At 32.1% G+C, this 16,857-nt stretch overlaps 1 protein-coding gene across 2 annotated transcripts; it reads right to left on the bottom strand.

The window, feature by feature from the left end:
- Positions 1–1,185: 1,185 nt before the first annotated feature.
- On the bottom strand, positions 1,186–14,528 carry LOC108550775 (ATP-binding cassette sub-family G member 1). Of its 2 annotated transcripts, none has more exons than XM_017904631.1 (13): positions 14,452–14,528; positions 13,416–13,540; positions 9,158–9,498; positions 6,389–6,506; positions 5,494–5,683; positions 5,217–5,362; positions 4,006–4,244; positions 3,624–3,920; positions 3,368–3,525; positions 3,107–3,275; positions 2,926–3,026; positions 2,487–2,828; positions 1,186–2,210 (listed from the first exon to the last, which is right to left on the bottom strand). In XM_017904631.1, the coding sequence occupies exons 3-13, from the start codon at positions 9,348–9,350 to the stop codon at positions 2,052–2,054; spliced, it is 2,112 nt and encodes a 703-aa protein (XP_017760120.1). In that variant the 5' UTR covers positions 9,351–9,498; positions 13,416–13,540; positions 14,452–14,528; the 3' UTR covers positions 1,186–2,051. The 2 variants fall into 2 exon arrangements, with proteins under 2 accessions (XP_017760120.1, XP_017760119.1); XM_017904630.1 differs by lacking the exons at positions 13,416–13,540; positions 14,452–14,528 and adding exons at positions 9,998–10,128; positions 10,218–10,376.
- Between the last annotated feature and the right edge of the window lie 2,329 nt (positions 14,529–16,857).

The raw sequence follows: 16,857 nt of genomic DNA, 5'->3' as shown, positions 1-16,857 counted from the left end.
GGAGTTTCCGGTCAATGTTCAACAGATAGCGGCCAGCTACGTATGCGTATAAACACTGCACGAACGTGAGACGAGCTCAATTATTAATTCGGTGTCGAATCAAATAAATCGAAATGTTTAATCGAGATGTTATTAGGGTGAACCATGGCAATCACTTAAGGCTTTAAGCTAGCTGATAATTAAAGTCCACTCCACTCACACTTCATCATCGATAATAATTTACAATTGAGAGATTATCGATTAATTATCGATTAGTCTGCTCAACGTACTCCGGTTATTTTTACTCTACGTTTCCTAAATTGTTTTTCAACCTGGCTCAAAACATCCTCGAGTGAGTCACTATCAACCTGAAATATACGACGAGTTCGTTCAAACATCGTCAGGTTGGTAATGCTTCACGGTATTTATAATCCATTTGAAATTTGATAAAGTTTTTTTATGCTTGAAGGTGTAGAGCAAATGACGACTATCATATTCTATTGCAAATTAAGGTAAATTAATATAATTACAAATTTAAAATTCATTTTTGCTTTCTAAGACATCATTAGTACATGTATTATTTATGATATTTAATTTCTTCCTACGATCGACATTTTATTTCTTATAATCATTTTTTTTTTCAAAGTATTTCATTTTTTAATTTTTTTATAATTTTTAGTGATAAATTATTCTAAAGAAAATAATTATACTTACAATTATAATAAAGTTATATGGTAAATAAATTTGAATAACATGACAAATATTCAAACTAGTCTTATTATGAAACACATACTTTTATTTGTAATAAACATATGCTATAAAATACAACAAACATTATGCTAATTCAGCATATGTACATGCATCTGCATGCATGATATTTTATAAAAGTATATACGAAGCGATCAGAATTGATCACGTAAACATTTTACATATAAATATGTATAATTTTTCCCATCTTTGTGTAAATAGATACAAATATATTTTTCATTAAAGTACATTTATCAAGTCGGTAAATATTAGTAACATATGACAGATTACAATTTTAATTCCATATTCCGCATTTACAATCGATACTATAATTTATAGCCAATTTCAAAACTCGAAAAACTAATTTACAAGAAGATTGATAATAAAATGGTTTCTTTAAAGCTTTTAAAGTCCTCTATTCCTATGTGCTTTTTTATGTGATTTACATTTTTATAAAAGTCGCTTAAAAAATATACACTATGTTCAAAAGTTACATTAGTTGAAGTTACAATGAATGTAAATCTTCGGTATACTTATTCTAAATCTTAAGTTCTCAAATACGCGACAACGCTCATGACACATTATCAAAATTTAGTATTTGAGATATACAATAAATGTGGCAAGATAATTACTATTTCAGACATCATCTTTCATTAAAGATATCCCTCTCTATGAGTCCTCGTAAGAATTAAAAATACACATTATCGTATTTGTTTTCCATTATTCTTCTGCGTCGTCAAACTCACAGCCATAGGCGGATAATAATATGATCGCTGACGAAATGTTGTCAATTAAGGCCTCTTATTCTTTTCAAAATAGAATTGAAAAGTTTTGGGATCGTTCGATCGATTTTCCATTTGCACTCAGATCAAATGAAAAACCCTTTTTTCTAACTATTCTTGTTACAATTGATAATGCACACCGTTGCGATCATTATGAGATCACTGTGCGTATTCATGTGCATTCTTTAAAATTATTGTATCATATAATAAGGTGGATACAAAAGACGACAATAATTATCGTTGTAACAATTAGCATAGAATTGTCATCATATAACTAAAAAAGATGAATAAATTATGTTACTCTAGATCTTATAACTTCATCACTGATAAACATGAACGAAATGTAATATTTCATTCTTTCATGGGATTTCTTCGACGACTGGAAATTGTTAACGTAAACCATTTTCGATATCGAAGAAAAACAAAATTGTTAATCGCATATTTCTATTGTACGACGACACTAAAAAATGCATTATCATCTTATTCTGTATAAATGTGTTGTACGCTTTAACATTGTTAAATTGACAATAACTGTACACTGATCTATCGTGCAGTCTTTAATTTCCAGCGAAGGAACAAATAGGCAGCAATTCGAAGAACGACGAATATCAAAAGCAAGGCAAGAATATCAAGAGTGAAATCGGCATCAAGCATGTCTAGTTCCTCCAACGTTGTTTCTGGGTTTTTAAAGTGGCAGTACACCTATAAATATTGATAATAAGTGAAGCTTTTTTGTGATTTATAAAATATTTACAAACATTATTATTTTTACAAAATTATTTTGATTTGTTCAAATCTTCGACAAAAGGAAAAAAAAAAAGAAAAAGTGATTGTTCTTACAAAAGATTAAGATTTAGTCAAATATATGTTATTATACTGTTCAAACCAATGTCAACATATTAAACAATCTAATAATTAAACTTACATAAAACTTAATAAAAAAAAAAAAGAAGGAACGCTACGTAAAAGACGTCATACCTGGAAACATTTAAGTTTTTCTCGGGCAAAGGAGTACGTAGCCAGAGCAGTCCCTTCGAAACCGTACCTAATGTAACTTAGATAAGTAATCCATCTAAGATATACCGGAATAGCGTCGAAGCTAACGAAAAAGCCAGAAAATAAGAGGAACGGTACAGACATGACTGGCGCTAAAAATACACCATTCTGTACGTTCATTGCTGCCCCAACCACAAGTCCAACCGATTGTGCGACAAAAGATATTAGTAAACACGTTCCCAGGAACATACTAAATCGCATACTATCTGTTGGTTGACTTGTCATAAAGTATACAATTGTGACATACATAATGCAGAATATCGCCTATAAGAAAATATAATATATAAACTTTCAAATATGGAAAAAGAAATAATTTATTTTTATGCTAGAGTTAAGATACTTCTTTTCCTTTCTTTCTTACCTGAAATGGTATATCTGATACAGTAATTGCTAAATAGTAGGCCTTGAGAGAATACCATCTATTAAAGTTTTCTTTTAATAGCACCGGCAATTCTAGTGGAACTGTAACAAGAAATTTATAAGTACTAATTATAGGAAACAAACAAATAAATAAAAATATATTCAAAATATGTCTGACTTACAAGACAAGATTGTGATAGTCATGGATGTATACATAAGAAATAACATATTAAAGAATAAAAATCCGAGGTTGCTAAGTACCTTAGCACCATCATTTCCAATGTCATAATAAAGTGCACCGATCAATAATCCTACTAGAATATGAGCAAACAATCGTAGATACATGAGTGTCTAAAAAAGAAATAATTTTAGAATTGTAAAATCTGTGATAAAAAAAGAAATAAAGAATTGATCTTAAATAGAATTTTAATTAACTAACTTACCCAATCTCTTCGACTGAAAAGTAAAGTTCGCTTTAAAACAATCCAAAACTGTTGATATTCCGATGTGGGGTACCTCTCTGGAGTAACTATAATCGAGTCATCAAGTAAGGCAACTTCTACGTTATCCTTCTTTTCCATATCAATCGGTATCACTACATCTATTGCATAAAATCCATAGTGATGAAAAAATGATTATATAAAAAGTGTAACTGACAAATTTGATTAATTCATTCATTCCTTCAATCTTCCTATTTACCTTGTTTTGCAATATCGTTAGTCGTATAAGATGAAATAATTCGTTTATTATTTGTTTCCTTTAATTTATCATCTTGAAACTTCTCCTCTAAATTGCTAATGTCATTTTTATCTTTGATTTCGACTTTTTCTCCAGCGTCTTCACCTTTCGAAAATGAATCAGAAGATACATTATTAAGTGCTTCCGATTTATTTTCAGGGAATGGATATCCTTCGCGAATATCATATTTTCCATTTTTTATAGCATTCACCAGGTTTTTGATATTGTCTCCATACTCTCCGCAGGATACTTCGATAACTGAGAATCAAATGGCAATTGTTGGTACCTTAAAGGTGATATATTTAAAGAGGTTAAAAATATGGTAATGTCATCGGTAACTTACTGAAAGAGGCCGGATTGTGATAACTTGGGCAGTTAAGGCCGATATTTCTGAGGAATGGCACTAATTGCGATGTAGATCCCTGGTACACACATTGTCCCTCAGCTAACGTATATAAACTATCGAACATTTCAAACAATCTAGCGCTAGGTTGATGAATGGTACAAATTATCGTTCTTCCTCCTCGTGCTAGAGTCTTTAAGAGCGAGATGCATTGAAAACAAGATGAAGAGTCCAAACCACTGTAAGTTAATAAAATATATAAGTTGTTTATAATCAAGTAATATTTTCGGTTCGATTAAAGTACAGATAATTAAATGATTTGAATCATAAAAAATTTGTATCTCTTCATTCAACTTTGAATCATTTATATGCACAGGTGAACCTTGAATTAACTGCTCCATTGGTCACTTGTTTCCCCCGGCCACAAAAAAAAAAAGAGCTCTGGTAGACCTTCAAGAACCGGTTAAATGCATCTTCTTAAAAGCATCAGTTAAATACTTACTATAACATTTGACACAACATATGCGAAGATAGATGCGTTATTCGAGAAATTCGGTAAATAGAAGCAACAAAATTACATCACAGTTGCTCGTATATGACATTTAAAAAGTAATGCTATGGGTGATTTTAGTGAAAGTGAGAAAGTAAAGAGTTTCAAAAACTTGATCGTTGGCTGTATACTTTCTCTTAGCTTATCCTTTTAGTTTGACACTTAATGACATTTTCACTTCTACACATAATTTTTATTTTTTTAGCCTATCACTTCTGATCCATAAAATTAGCATCGAATAATAAGTTAAGATGAGTTTTTAATACATTTTACAGTGTCAAAATATCAACAAAATAAACATAAAAAACGGCAATAACATGTACAAAACAAATCTTAAAAAATGTTATTGTTCTAATAATTAGTAATTGTAATAATTAATAAACTAATCTAATAGTTTCTTTTTTCTTTTCTTAAAGAAAAATTCATCTTCAAAGATCATGTTCTGACACTGACAATGCTTTCATTCAGAGTTATATAAATAGCAAACAGGATTCCCTACCAGTGATGGTGAAAGTGAAGGTATTCCCATTCTATATCGTATTCTATCGTATTCTCTATCGAGATGATCGACATTTCAAGGGCATCTCTTAAATTTTATTCAGATTCCTTTCTTTTCTTAACTATATTGCATAGGATATTAAATGAGATAAAATTTCCTCACCTAGTGGGTTCGTCAAAGAACATTATAGGAGGATTGTTGACCAATTCGAGGGCAATAGAAAGCCTCTTTTTCTGTCCACCGCTCAAGTTCGAAGTCATGGTTCGATGGTGCTCGGATAAACCAAGTGTTTCTAAAATCTCTTGAATCTAAAGAACAAGAACAAAGGAATCAAGAAGTTAAATTATTCATTTCCAATACTCTTGTAAATTCAAATGAAAGCATTAGAAAAAGACTTTTCTCTACTATTCCCTATGAGCAAAAGATTCAACAAACGTACCACTTCTTCTTTTTCTGCCTTGCTAACATGCGATCCAAGTTTAAGATTCGAAGCAACTATCATGGCTTCGGCTACGGTTAAGTTCGCATGAAGTTGATTATCTTGCATTATGTAGCATGATAATTTTCTGAAGGCACTAAGGTTCCTCTCATGACCGTTCATCGTAACACTTCCTTCGGCACCTGTTGACCTAAACATACATTCGTGCTATTTTCATGACAGACGGATAATATCGCTAGTAATGGAAAACGAAACGAAATGATATTTACAGTCATTAAAATGACATAAACAAAAAGGACAACGGAATCTGATTATTATTCGTAAGCTTTCAGTTACATTTTGTGATTACTTCTTATAGATAAGTATAATTTTACGTAAGAGTTGTATTAACAGTATTATGACGTTAGATAATGAAAAAACAGTGCAAGACAAGGGTATAAATAATGTATTATGAATCTTGCTTTATCTTCGACCATTCAATTCTATCATATTCGTCTAAAGGATGACTGAACCGGTTTGGCTTCATAATATCCTAATTAACATCATCCTTGTAACACATGTCGCAACAAAAATTAAGTTTTTGCACCTTTTCGAATAAAATTAATGTCGTATAGAAAATATGTCTACCGTGTTCGTATTCAAAAGATGTTATGGGGGAATTACACAACTGAGAATCACAAAGAAAGCGAAATCGCATTCCAAGAAGAAAGTAAACTGAGGACACCCAAAGAAAACGAAACGCGTTACTTCGTGAAATATCAGCGAAGCATCTCAGAAGACATTTGGACTTGGAAGAAGGCGGTTCGCAGATAAAATTAAGATTGGAATACGTGATCAACGATTTTCCAATGAATAGCGAGTACGTTACAGAACTCGCATAAACACAGTGACTCACTTGTATCCGGTCAGGATATTTAAAAGAGTAGACTTTCCTGCACCGGAAGGTCCCATAATAGCAGTCAGTTCTCCAGACCGTAGCCTTCCACTGACCGATTTCAAAATTGTCTTTACATCTGGAAATGAAATAAGTACCGTTAATAAGGAAAAGAGAGATCGTCTAAGCAACTACTTTCTTGTAAGCAGCGACAATTTTTAGAAACGAGTTTTGATGTTCACATTGTATAATAGTTAAACCACGGTGCATAGGTTGGCTATCCCTTATAGAGCATGAATACATACAAATATAATGCACATTTTTATCGCCAAATATTGCTAACGAAAGGAAATCATTAGCAAGATATTTTTTGCATGAATCATTTTCTGCTCGATAGTCCGTATCGCAATACAATAAATCTTCTTTTATCATTTAAAAGCTAAAGCTGACTTTCGTTTCCATAAGTCACTTGCAGAGTTTATTTCGGTTCACATTTTCTCGTGTAAAAATGTTAAAACGAAATTATACTATTTCTGCTCGTTGGATTTATCTGTAAAGCGATCACGTTTTTAAACCAAAATAATCTGTGATATATTTTCGATTACCTATGATTCATCGTTGTATACTACTACACGTTATTATCCGTGCAATGAAAGACGATAAATCAGGATTGATATTGTGATATTGCTATTATATCACAGAATACCACACGTATCGACGATTGCATGACGATGGATTTTTTTTACATACGTAACACGTTTTCTTATGTATCTAGTAAAAATTAGAATTTAATTTCGGTCGATTGTTAAATTGAATGTTGTACTTTTTAACCTTACACCTGAAAATAGTAATACAGTATGTAAACCCGATTTTAGGCAATAAATCACGAAACACATCATCGCACTTTCTAGTTAACTTCTATGCTCGGCTGTATAAACGCTGGCTGTATACATTTAGTTTCACTTCACAGTAAAATGCACGACAAAATCGTTTTTTAAAGTAGCAATGCCTCGTCTCATTGGTTTCTAAGAATTAAAAATCGGAACATTATACTTTCATGCAATATGCAATACATTTCAAGATGACGGAACTATCTGAATGACTATCATATTCGAGATCGTGATTTTTTATTAGCGTATAAACGTTTCTTGTAAACGATGAAAAAGAAGGGAAACGATGATTCCGTGTAAATTATGTGGTTCTTTACACACGTAAGCATCGTGTTATTTAAATTTATATCAAACCGGTAATTAATTTACTCGATGATAGGAATATTTTCTGTGATAATCGCGATAATCTTTCGAGTATTGGAAGAACGCGAGCTTCAAAATGGCTAGTTTTAGTTGCGCAAAAGATGGATTGCAAAAATATTGGTGTAAGGTATACGTTCACTTTCTGTATGCGACTATATTACCCTGATCGCTGTATTCGAGCAAATATGCTAATTCAGATGTGTATCGTAGACGAAAATATATGAACCGACGAGAAAGGTAGAAAAAGAAAATAATAAGAATACACTTTGTCGTCCAGAATATTCACGGATACTCTGCACTGCGCAGTATTTTTTAAATACTTGTTAAAATATGAAGGTGTAACTCTTCCATCCTCATATTTGTGGAGCACATGTGTTGCAATGAAATAATTGGTAGACTGTTATTGAAAACGGCCATTGACACGCAAACAAGGTAATGCAATGTACGATTGTGAATTATTAATTAGGCTTAAGAGAGACGTCTTTATTCGTCCAATGAAAATGTAATTATGAATGCAATTGTGAATGTAATTGTGAATGTAATTATGCTACGTTCGAGGTACGATTACAAAATTTTTCAAATAGTAGCGCAAAAGATACTTTGACTTTTCGTTTGAAAGTATCGAGTCGTATATTAAGTAAATAACATTACAAATAATATTTGAATCGTGAATGGTGAAATTTGAAAAAAAAGGAAAAGAAAGAGAAGCGTAAAAATATTTAGTAGGTAAATGTTAATTCCATATCAGTGAAACGGAGTTTTATCGCACAGCTGCTGCAATTGGAACAGTAAAGTGGTTTGAGTAAAAATCAACGATAAATGGAAACAAAGACTCGTCTTTTCGAATCGTTTGTATTTCTATTACGTTTATTCTTCTTGTAACAGCTTTATGTTCTTTTTCCTTGTACTTGATTATTAAAGTCTTCTGTAAAAAGGAAGAAAAGGAAAATAAACATCGTAAAAGTTGCACCGATTCGATTTCAGATAGAAACGCGTCAAAAACGAACGTTCTTTTCAAGTGGTAAGTTGTACTTTGGAAATCGTGACTAAACTTATGCCGCAACCGGTCTTCTTACAAAATCTCGGTCACTAATTCCTTTCTTTTAGTTAACTACGCTCTATAAATCGCATAGAAAGTTTTTTCTTTTTCCCTTTTTCTATTATCTAGTCGCCTATATTTTTACTCGATAAAGATGTATCTATACAGGATAGACAAAAACGATAATATATGGACTACATTATTTAAGGTACACGTTTCTTTCACATAGAAAATATTTACTTTTTCTTTACAGCGAATTCCTTGAAAAATCAGATTTAATTTATTTAAATTTAATTAAAAAACAATTAATAGAATGATAAAGTTCTTTAAATTCTTTTAACGGCATCATCAAAAGCCTTTATTCTCGTATAATGCACATGGCTATTGACCCTTTTTCGAGTAGCTATAGAACGTGAGTACAATGACTTCTTTCACTTGACTTCGTTGCAAGTTGCTTTCGCAACAATGCAAATCTAAATTAAGAATTAATGTACTTACTATTTTTGCTGCCTTCTCGTACCCTGTATGATAAATCGGTGAACGCCAAATCAACCGGTGGTCTTTTTGGTAGGTGTGTGATTGTTTTAGGTTGTGCTAGTACAACTTGTAAACGAGTATTCGAACCTTTTCTAGGTTGTAATAAAATTTCACTGGTATTATCTTCACGCGAAGAGTTCCCCTCGAGCTTCATTTTGTATCGCGACTTTTGCAACTTCTTATCTTGCGTATGAAATTTAAGTAGCGTTTTCTCCTCTTCAGTTGACTTTTGTTCAAATAAATTCACCTTTTTGTAACGTTACGTTCTTGTTATTGAACATGCAAACGAACTCTTTCATCTCCTGGAAAAGTTATTTGTATATATTGTTTAAATCATTTGTTTAATACAAAGTTACACAGTATATGATAGAAGTGTACAAATTCAAATGCAATTTTTTCTTTAAAGTGAAATAAACGTAATAAATGTTTCTGTAATGTATAAAGATATGAGGTATTAGTTGTTGTCCATCGAATTGAAATTCAATAATTTCACTTTAAATTTTCAAACATTTATTTTCGTATGGAAACACGGCCATTTTATTCGGGGACTGACGTCCATTGTTTTCCATTGACCTTTTCAGCTATAAAAGTATGCAAGCGATACCAACATTATTTATGCTGATTTAGTATGACGAAATATGCTTAATTTAAGTAATTCTTCAAATGTCGTAACTTTGGTTACCAGGTTCAAGATAGCAATGACATCGATAGATTTGAAAGCGATAAAGCGATAAAAAATTATAAAAAGAACGGTGTACACGCCACGGGCTCAAATGAATTTCAAATAACGCGCATTCTTACATTATCGATGTGGCGGCGCATGCGAAGTCGGTCAAAAAGAGACGATCATGACTTAGGAGTAACAACTGCGTAAACCATCGACTCTATCCTCGAGTCAGACGTAAGTGCATCTCAACTTCTATATTCCACGTCTTGGAAACACACGACAACGTCATTTAAACAATTAAAAACAGCGCACACATTCGTATTATTGATAATTACACGTACAACGATAACAGACCTTTTTGGGGTTATACAACCGTAATGATAACGAGAGACTAGCATAAAATTCGAGGCGACAATTAACTTAACATTCTCTCGACGATGTTCGAACCTCGGTGTCTCGAGACTGACTAGCTGACTCCACCATTTAGCTGCACCGCGGCCATCACCATTGACCGTCGTTGCTTTCCAGAGTTGCTCTTACTCACTCTGTTTCTCTTTCCATTCCTCTCTTACCCACTCCCTTTTTCTTGCGTCCTCTATATTTTTAAGGACACAACAAAAGAGGATGATGGAGAGAATGGAGAGTTAATATAATCAAAGTCGAGATCGTGTACGAGCTTTTTATTTGTAATCGTTTCTTTAGTAGTTGCCAGGGCTACAATTATTTAGCCCGTCTCGAGCTATTTTGCACTTACATCGCTCTTTCCTTGTTCATTATCGTGTTAATCAATCTTTTAATATGTTTCTTTTAGTTTCTTTTATTTTTAAATATGAAGAATTGTTGAAAATTATACAAATGAGCTATGACAGATACGATAACAATAACAAAGTTCATTATTATTTTTTGCAAAGGCAGTATATGGAAGCATGCTAACGCGCATTAAAACCACTGTGGAAATAAAAAAATAATATCGCTACGATATTTAATGGTCCCTGCGATTACGAAAACGAATTTAATTACACATTACGTTAAAATTTTTTTAAATATATTCCAGCAAAGAAAATTAATAAAAAAACGAAATAAATTTAAAATAACACACGATAGCTGACAAAAAATATGTCATATGTAAAGATGAAGATCTAAAATCGATTATAGGTTGTCGAAGAACGTCACTTTGATAATTGCAAATTAATCGTTATGCGTTGAACTTGTTATCTATTATTTGTATTTCCCTCGCGTTTTTGTAAATCGATAGCTTCTCGTTACGGAAGTCGAAGCAACAGAATTTTGACGTCTGAAGTTCATCCCGTCACGTTTCACTAGCGTCATCGTATTGTACGTGCAGAATTTAAGAATGAAAAAAATCGTTTCTAGCTAATCTATGTGACAGTAAACCGCAACGTATTCGCCGATTGTATTTCCTCGTCGAGAACATACTAAGTTACATAGAAAACAATACCTGTTTTAATTTATCGAGTAAGAAATGTATTAATCACTTCGCCGAATACTAAATTATGCACGGAACGAACATTGAATCCTATGATTAGTATATATCTAAGTATCCACCATTTCATTCCACTGATATTACTATCGATGATTTCTGTAATTAGCGAACAGATAAATTGTTCATACACATGAGTAATTAACCTTGTTGTTAATATATTAACATGTTATATCAATAATAATATTCTCTACAAGTTTATCGTCTTGATCAACAATCTTTCACAAAATAACACATCTTATATTTTCAATATCAACATCTGTTTATCTTATTCCTGATACAAAACGTATATTAAACCGTTTTAACCGCAGTATCATGCTCTACAATTCCGAATTTAATAATAAACATTCGATTGTTACAATAATGATGTACACAATCACGGTGTCATTATACGCAAGTTCGTGCAAATATTTACAAGGACATTTCATGCATTCAATTTCTTTCTGATATGCAATAAACTGGTTAGATACGAGTATATATTTGCGTTTCTTTCTTGCTGCAAGTCAATGAATATTATAAATATGATACATCTGACCTATAATACGTATTAGATATTAGTAACATGATTGTTCTAATAAGAAATTGATGGTACCGGTTTACCAAATCTGTTACAGGCACGGACACGTTCGATAAAAGAGAAATTTACCTTACCACGGATACTGTTTCAATCAATATTACAAAATAATCGATTTACGTTGTAGAAAGTTTAAACTGTAGAAATAAATACTGCAATGCGTCGTTCAACTGTTTCCTTCAAAATTCTTCACATTCTATTGCTTTTATTGACCAATTTTATATAGTAAGAAAAATGTAGGTATGTGCATGTAAATAGCTAATTACTAAAATCAACACAGTGCATTAAAAAAGGGTATATTCCACTATCGACAGAGTTATCATATGATGCTTTACGAATCTATCCGGAATAAAGGTCGCTTACACAACCAGTAGCGCAAAGTCCGAACGTGCGTCGTTGAACAGCTACGATAAGAATGTAATTGCTACATTCGTGCAAAGTGTTTTATATCGATTTATACTCTTTTATTTGTATCATAATTTACTTTATTTTATTACATTACAGTTATCATTATACAGAAAACATTATCTAAATCCTTCAAAATCAACAATATATTACACAAAGTGTAAGAATGATTCAGATGTTCGTCCATCAATAACAAATGGGAATACATTTTCTATTTTGACACATGCAATAAACAATATTTATTATTCTTATATATTTATTACCTTTATATATTTCAACTACTGCTTTATAACTAAAACAACAGATTCAGATTTAGCATCAAATCAGTATAAACAAATTCATTCTTTTACAAAAACGTCATTTCGGTGTTAAAAGGCGTAGTGAGGTTAAACATGTATGCTTACCGGCCGAGTTATCAATATCTGATCTTTTTAACAAAATTTTTAAATCTTTATTAAGAAAATTTTTAAATACTTTGGTTAAAGTTGAAATACCTATCACATGTTTGAGCAAAAAAAAAAAAAAAAAATCAAATATGACGAACTGTACAGCTCATATTAAGAATTATAAAAAAAAAGGGGGGAAAAAAAAAAAAAAAAAAAATGAGAAATGTGCAGTCATGTACAGAATATTCATATTCCATTATCAATGATATATTATCGTTAGAAGTTTGAGACCTCGAAGAATAAAAGAAAACTATCTTCTTAAAAATTTTATCACGAATACACCTCACGGTGCATTGACGCGACATAATCACGACGTCACTGCGATTCACATATCAACTGCGTTTCGTATCCTTTGTTCGTGTATGCATCAATCGATTGCATGCAAATCTCTATCTTCCAAAGGTAATACAAATATTTAAAGAAAATACCACATACCAATGAATGATATTTCGAATGGCACAAGTTTTGTAATGAAATATATTTTAAGACTAAACATGCAATTTCTCAAGCGATGACGAATTTTTTTACACATGTAAATTATCTAGATTAAAATGTCACTGATTCCTGAGAAATAATTATTAAAGAATGTTAGTACTATCTTTTTATCATGTTTAAATGATGCTTACCCATTGTTGTTTCCATTATTAACCAAATTGACACACCCGTTTTGATTTCTACTTTTTACCATCACCTAATTCTTTTTATCTTTATGGACAGATTTATCTTGACGTCGACGTAACGATTGAATTTTCTAAAATCACAAAATTAATTTGTGTATCACGTAGATTTAATAAAAAAGAATTATACAAAGCTTCGATGAAAAATAATTTAACACGATCCCGAAGCCTAATATAAGAAAAGAATAATTCACATACGAAACATTACAGTATCAAAATTATTAATACTATTGTTTTATAAAAATGGGAAAAGAGTACTAATTATTTATGTATGTCTTTTTTATTTCGTATAATTAAACAATCATTTTCGAAGTAATTTCTATAAGAACGTGTAATTCGTAATTTTTTATATCGATGAATAATGTTACTAGCCTTAACAAGACAAAAGTAAATTGTACCTCAAAACGATAAAAGAAGTTTTAATTCATAAAATTTATATAACCGTTTAAAAGTTTGAACTTCGATTTTAAATATTTTATTAAATCAATAATTTCATTACCAATAAATATACCAATAAATATTATTTAAAACCGATTTATAATAAATAGAAATATTTAAGGAATTGTAGTCAGTGCATTGTTTCTCTCCTATTCCTGCCAATGCATTCTTTCCGTTCTGTACTTCGTTCGATTGTTCTATTGAATTGAAAAGAATAATACTCAGAAGTATGTAAATTATTGAACTTGTAAATATGAAAATACTACAGTCGAGTTTTGATTTAAATGGGAAAAAATTAAGTATCACTTTGGTAATAGAAACTAACACACGGCATACTATATACTTTTTAATCACAAGAACTTTATAGAGGTTATGCTGAACAATGAAATCTCTAGAGATTTTCTGTTCTGGTAATACGTGCAACTATCACTTTTTCCGGATTCCTACAAATATATATTCATTCCTTTGAACGCATCTATTACAAAAAATCAAATGCAAACTGTACATGACACATTTAGGTTACATAAAATAGAAGAACACGACATACCAATTTTTCACAGCACGACATTCCACTAACCATGTGAGTCAATACTTAACTGTTGTACATTTTGATCCCAGACAGTCTAATTGGCAATTATTCAATATCCCCATCCTAAAATTCAATCAGCGGATTGGTCGGTCATCGATAAGATTATGAAATTACAAACTTCAGTAACTTTTTTCTTCTTTTCAACTCCCCCCCTTCCTCTCCTTCTTTCCTGTTCACCCGCCATATTCACTGTTACTATTTATCATCCTATTTCCGTGTTTTCTCGTTACGTTCAATCGTTTTAATATGTGTATCACTGATATTGGTAACGAATATGGCCGGCCTTATCGAAATCTCGCATGTTCAATAACGAACTCGATCCGTAATGCCAAAACCTGTAATATTTTTTGGTCAGAAAAAAAATTATTAATTTTACAAACTACACTAACATTTCTTATATTTTTATTTTTATGCAATGTAAAAATACATTTAACTTAGATTTATTTGAAAAGATAATACAACGTTAACTTGGGAATAAATAGTACACAAAATTACACATACGAACTTTTATTTTAAATATTATTTTACATAGTCAAAATATTGGAAATTGTGAATATTGCAGCCATTAGCAAATTTGTTTTACTTGTAACAGTAAAACAAATTTCCCAAGTCACACCACGAGGAGGTTGCTGCAAATGGTGACTCACCCTACTCCAACGGACCCATCCACCCTCCTTTGCAAATTCTAAACTGCGGCAGACATCATCGCAGTATTTCCACCGTTTACTCCAATTGAAATAAATGGTGATTAAAAACAAAAATGACCTACCCGAAAAAGAGGTAGAGGTGCTAACCTCCCCCTATCCTCTTTTTAATCTACCTTAATCTAATTAAAACTAAACATCCTATAAATAAAGTGCTAGCTAAACTTAGAAGAGAACCCCTAATTCCCTAAAGATCCCTAGACTAAGTATGTAGGACTCATTAGATTTCTGATAGGTAGGCTTCTAATGTGCAATCGTCTGATTCACATGTTACTCAATGGCGAACTTCTTATTAGAAGAAGGGCCAGACGTACAACGGAACGATGCGAAACTATATTTTAAAACTCCAGCAATAGGAGTTGTGCTAATTTAGTTACACTGCCCATCTTGCCCGATGCGTCGTCACTAGGATTTAAAAGGAGTAGGTAAAATTGTAAATAGGATAGGAACAAACTGCGTTACTATACTATTTACGTGCGAATTTTGCAGACGAATCAAAGCTAGAAAACGGCGCTTCTTTGCGTTGCAAAGGAACTATGTTTATCTTGCTTCCGCTCATCAACAATCGCAAAGCTCCCTAACGGGTTACCAATTTTATACGCGTGATCTCCGCCAGCCCGATTCAAAAGAATCGTATTAAAAATTAGCCGTTACGGAACGACAGATTATCCGTCTGTCGAATCACCGTGTAAAACGGGTCATGTAAGGTGTTGCACGCTACGGACATCCTCGAATTTAAAAAAATTCGAATATTCCCAAACGCTGCACAAATTATATATTCTTGATCGTAACACATCAGAAATAACCACCAAAGTTCCGTTCGTATTGACTACGTCAAACGAACAAAGAAAATGGCGGCCATTCCCGTTCGGCGTCACTTTCACGACGTACATAATTTTCACCTTACAGACGTATAAACAGAGGGAAAGAAAATATGAAAAGGGGACTTACGATCGTTCAGGATTTTCAGTGAAACCAAATTGCACCACGCGGAAGACGCGGAAGACGCGGAAGACGCGGATGCTAGAAAAAACTTTAACATATTGAACGAAACGATTACACTGTGGGTCTAGCTTGAACATAATGTTACGAATCAAAACAAAATTAAAAAGAAAAGAGTTATGAAAAAATAAACTATTAGAGTAAAATGATAGTCCTCGAAAGGACCACGAGTTACCCAGCAAATGTAGAACGACTTACTCCCGCGACTGTTCAAGCTAGACTGACATGGCAAGCCCAAACGGCCAGCTTCGTCACGTAGCTACAAGCATCGATTGTGCTGCCACCGGAAACCGTTATTTCTGGCGTTTATTACAATTCGCATTTAATAATGACTTTTACACGTATTAAAAAAGAACAAAATTATTCAGATAAAATATTAAAATATTTTTCAATTTTATTGATTATACAAATATGTTTATAATCTATGTTATATTGAAATGACGTAATAATTATCCCTGCCTTCCGACGAAATCTCGTTTTCTCATTGGTTGACAGAAGCGACATCTATATGTACTTTACCTAAACACCGATGAGAAAGTTTGCTGCTGCGCAGAAAAAAAAAAGGACGAAAAAAAAGGAGGAGAAGGAGAAAGAAATACAAGCCGTTTCAGATTCCATTCCTGGAAATATGTACGACGTTTCCAAGTCGTTTGTTTTT

The sequence above is a fragment of the Eufriesea mexicana genome, unplaced genomic scaffold (assembly GCF_001483705.2).
Source record: "Eufriesea mexicana isolate 0111107269 unplaced genomic scaffold, ASM148370v2 scaffold2928, whole genome shotgun sequence".
NCBI classification, from domain to species: domain Eukaryota; kingdom Metazoa; phylum Arthropoda; class Insecta; order Hymenoptera; family Apidae; genus Eufriesea; species Eufriesea mexicana.
The sequence above is the reverse complement of the archived record's forward strand: the minus strand, read 5'-3'. Positions and strand labels throughout refer to the sequence as shown.

Excerpts from the sequence above, each read along its gene's own strand:
- LOC108550775 (XM_017904631.1), bottom strand. The coding sequence starts at position 9,350 with ATGAAGCTCGAGGGGAACTCTTCGCGTGAAGATAATACCAGTGAAATT. Across the intron at positions 3,526-3,623 it reads TAACGATATTGCAAAACAAG|ATGTAGTGATACCGATTGAT; the intron begins GTAAATAGGAAG and ends TTTATGCAATAG. Across the intron at positions 2,211-2,486 it reads AAAAACTTAAATGTTTCCAG|GTGTACTGCCACTTTAAAAA; the intron begins GTATGACGTCTT and ends CAATATTTATAG.